The sequence below is a fragment of the Octopus bimaculoides genome, chromosome 3, assembly GCF_001194135.2.
Source record: "Octopus bimaculoides isolate UCB-OBI-ISO-001 chromosome 3, ASM119413v2, whole genome shotgun sequence".
Taxonomy (NCBI): Eukaryota; Metazoa; Mollusca; class Cephalopoda; order Octopoda; family Octopodidae; genus Octopus; species Octopus bimaculoides.
In genome coordinates this window covers 31,979,120-31,981,384 of record NC_068983.1, presented here as the reverse complement: position 1 = coordinate 31,981,384, position 2,265 = coordinate 31,979,120, and the positions used below count along the sequence as shown (strand labels likewise).

The 2,265-nt window shown below is 38.0% G+C and overlaps 1 protein-coding gene across 2 annotated transcripts in view; it reads right to left on the bottom strand.

Moving 5' to 3' along the window:
- LOC106883253 (nudC domain-containing protein 3) overlaps nt 1-2,265 on the bottom strand; it is a 21,204-nt gene that overhangs the window by 1,477 nt on the left and 17,462 nt on the right. For both annotated transcript variants that reach the window (XM_014934189.2, XM_014934188.2), the window contains exon 7: nt 293-481. In XM_014934189.2, the coding sequence (XP_014789675.1) occupies nt 293-481 (189 nt within the window). The remainder of the gene's footprint in view (nt 1-292; nt 482-2,265) is intronic.

The window sequence follows — 2,265 nt, the reverse complement described above, 5'->3', positions numbered from 1 at the left end:
TAAAGCAATATTCCATGTTAAAATATTTGAAATATAAAAAGGTTTCTGTAAAACGCAACAGCAAAATCAATAAAAATTGAGAATGGGAAAGGAAAAAGGGTTAATTCAAAGAGATCAACATCATTTCCATAATATATCTTTCTCATGATGATGCAGTAATTGTGAGTGAATTTAGTCTAATATACTAAAAAAATTTTTAAAATTTTCTAAGTGTCTTATGGGAATAAAGGATCACCCATTGACAAGTATCACTAACCCTGAGAAGTCAAGTAACTATGCCAAAAGGATTTACCTCTTCGTGAGACTGTGGCAATCCCAGGCGTTTCTGTCGCTCGTTGTGCATCAATTCATGTAGTTTCATCTGTTCGTCTTCTTTTAAATCTGACATTGGGCGTGAACAGTCAATTTCTCGTACATTGATCTTGGGCTCATTAACAAACACAGCTTCCCACCAACGCTCTTGTACTTTTTCTAAAGAAATCTGGAAATATAGTGAATTTTCAATGAGAAAGAGTAGCTTCAATGTAAATTTTGATATTAGAGTGTAGAACCAATATAGCAAGTAGATAAAGATTTCCTAACATAATGATGAACATAGTAAATTAAGAGGCAATCAGAAGATTATCAAGTATGATGGCTGTGAGGTTATTGTGCTGGATGGTTCTATGTGGTCTCTCATATATGACCTTGGGATGGGAGAGTGTGGTAGAGAGATGAGGATGGTGCAATTCAGTTTCTTATACAGAGGCCTAAAGAAAGATGAGGAAGTCAGAGGCGTGAGAATGATGTAGACAACTCAGGTGGTAGAGAGATGAGAGATGGAAGAGTAGAGAAGAATAGAGAAGAAATAGGCAGATGAGTGGTATCAAAGTGGTATGGACAGCAAGTGAAGGTTTGACAGGGTAAAAATATCCCTGACTCTAAGCACAACCCTTGTTTTGCTGATGGTGGTGGTTGAGTCTTCTGTAGCACCACATATTACAATCATAAACATGACTATTCCGAAATAAAGAACCTAAAGATGATAGAAGAATAAGCAACACAAAACATAATGCAAAAACATATCACAGTAGATAAGTAGTCAATAGCATATATGAAAAATACAAACAAATAATACTTTAATCTAAGTAGATAAAATCTTCAATCTCATAGATCTGGAATTAAAATTCAATGAAGATATTTTGTGGTATATTAGAAACTAGCTTAAATGCCACCCAAGCTAGCCCCTGTGGAGGACTCTTCATTAGGCCTTGGGCCCAACAATGACACTTCATGCATTGAGTACATATTAAATTTTATTAAACTTGAACAATATTTTTCAAGCAATGAATGAATTTTATCAAAATAATGATATAATTTGTCGACTTGGAATTTATTGCAAAGCTGCATGATAAATAACAGTACCACCACCATCGCTACCACATCTACCATAGACACACCATTCAGATTTCTGATGACACCACCATTCAGATTTCTGATGCCACCACCATTCAGATTTCTGATGCCACCACCATCAATACTTTTAACTTCGCCACATTCCCCTCCACCACAATCACCATTGTCTTTCACATCACTTACTCTCAGCATCATTCTTGACCACCTTGGCTACAACAACCACCACCATCATCACTGCTACCTCCGCCTCTATCACAACTACAGCTCATACTATTACTATCACCCCATTACCATCATAAAAAGGCTAAAAGTGTGTGTAAAAGAATTGTGTTCAGTATGTTAGTTCAGTGTTCAGTCCCTCTTTCTCTCACATACCCACTCTTTTTCTCTCTCTTATAACTACTCCCATTGCTACCATCAACACTACTACTTTTAATAGAAACATCAACAACTCTCCCTAAATTTCATTGTCTCTCTTTTTCTTTCTCACTCTCTCTCTCACCCCAGCATGTGTAATAGTAGGAGTGTCAATGAATAGTGAGAGAGGGAGCCGAAGTGTGACACACTGACACACAGATATTAGTTTTCGCATTTAGGAAACAACTTCTATCTCATTCCAGGGTGAAAAACTAGAGGTAGTCGATAGCTTCCGCTATCTGGGCAACCAAGTTACTAGTGGGGGTGGGTGCGCTGAAAGTGTAGCTGCTAGAATAAGAATAGCCTGGGCAAAGTTTAGAGAGCTCTTACCCCTGCTGGCGACAAAGGGACTCTCACTCAGAGTAAAAGGCAGACTGTATGACGCATGCGTACGAACAGCCATGCTACATGGCAGTGAAACATGAGCTGTAACTGCTGAGGACATACGTAAGC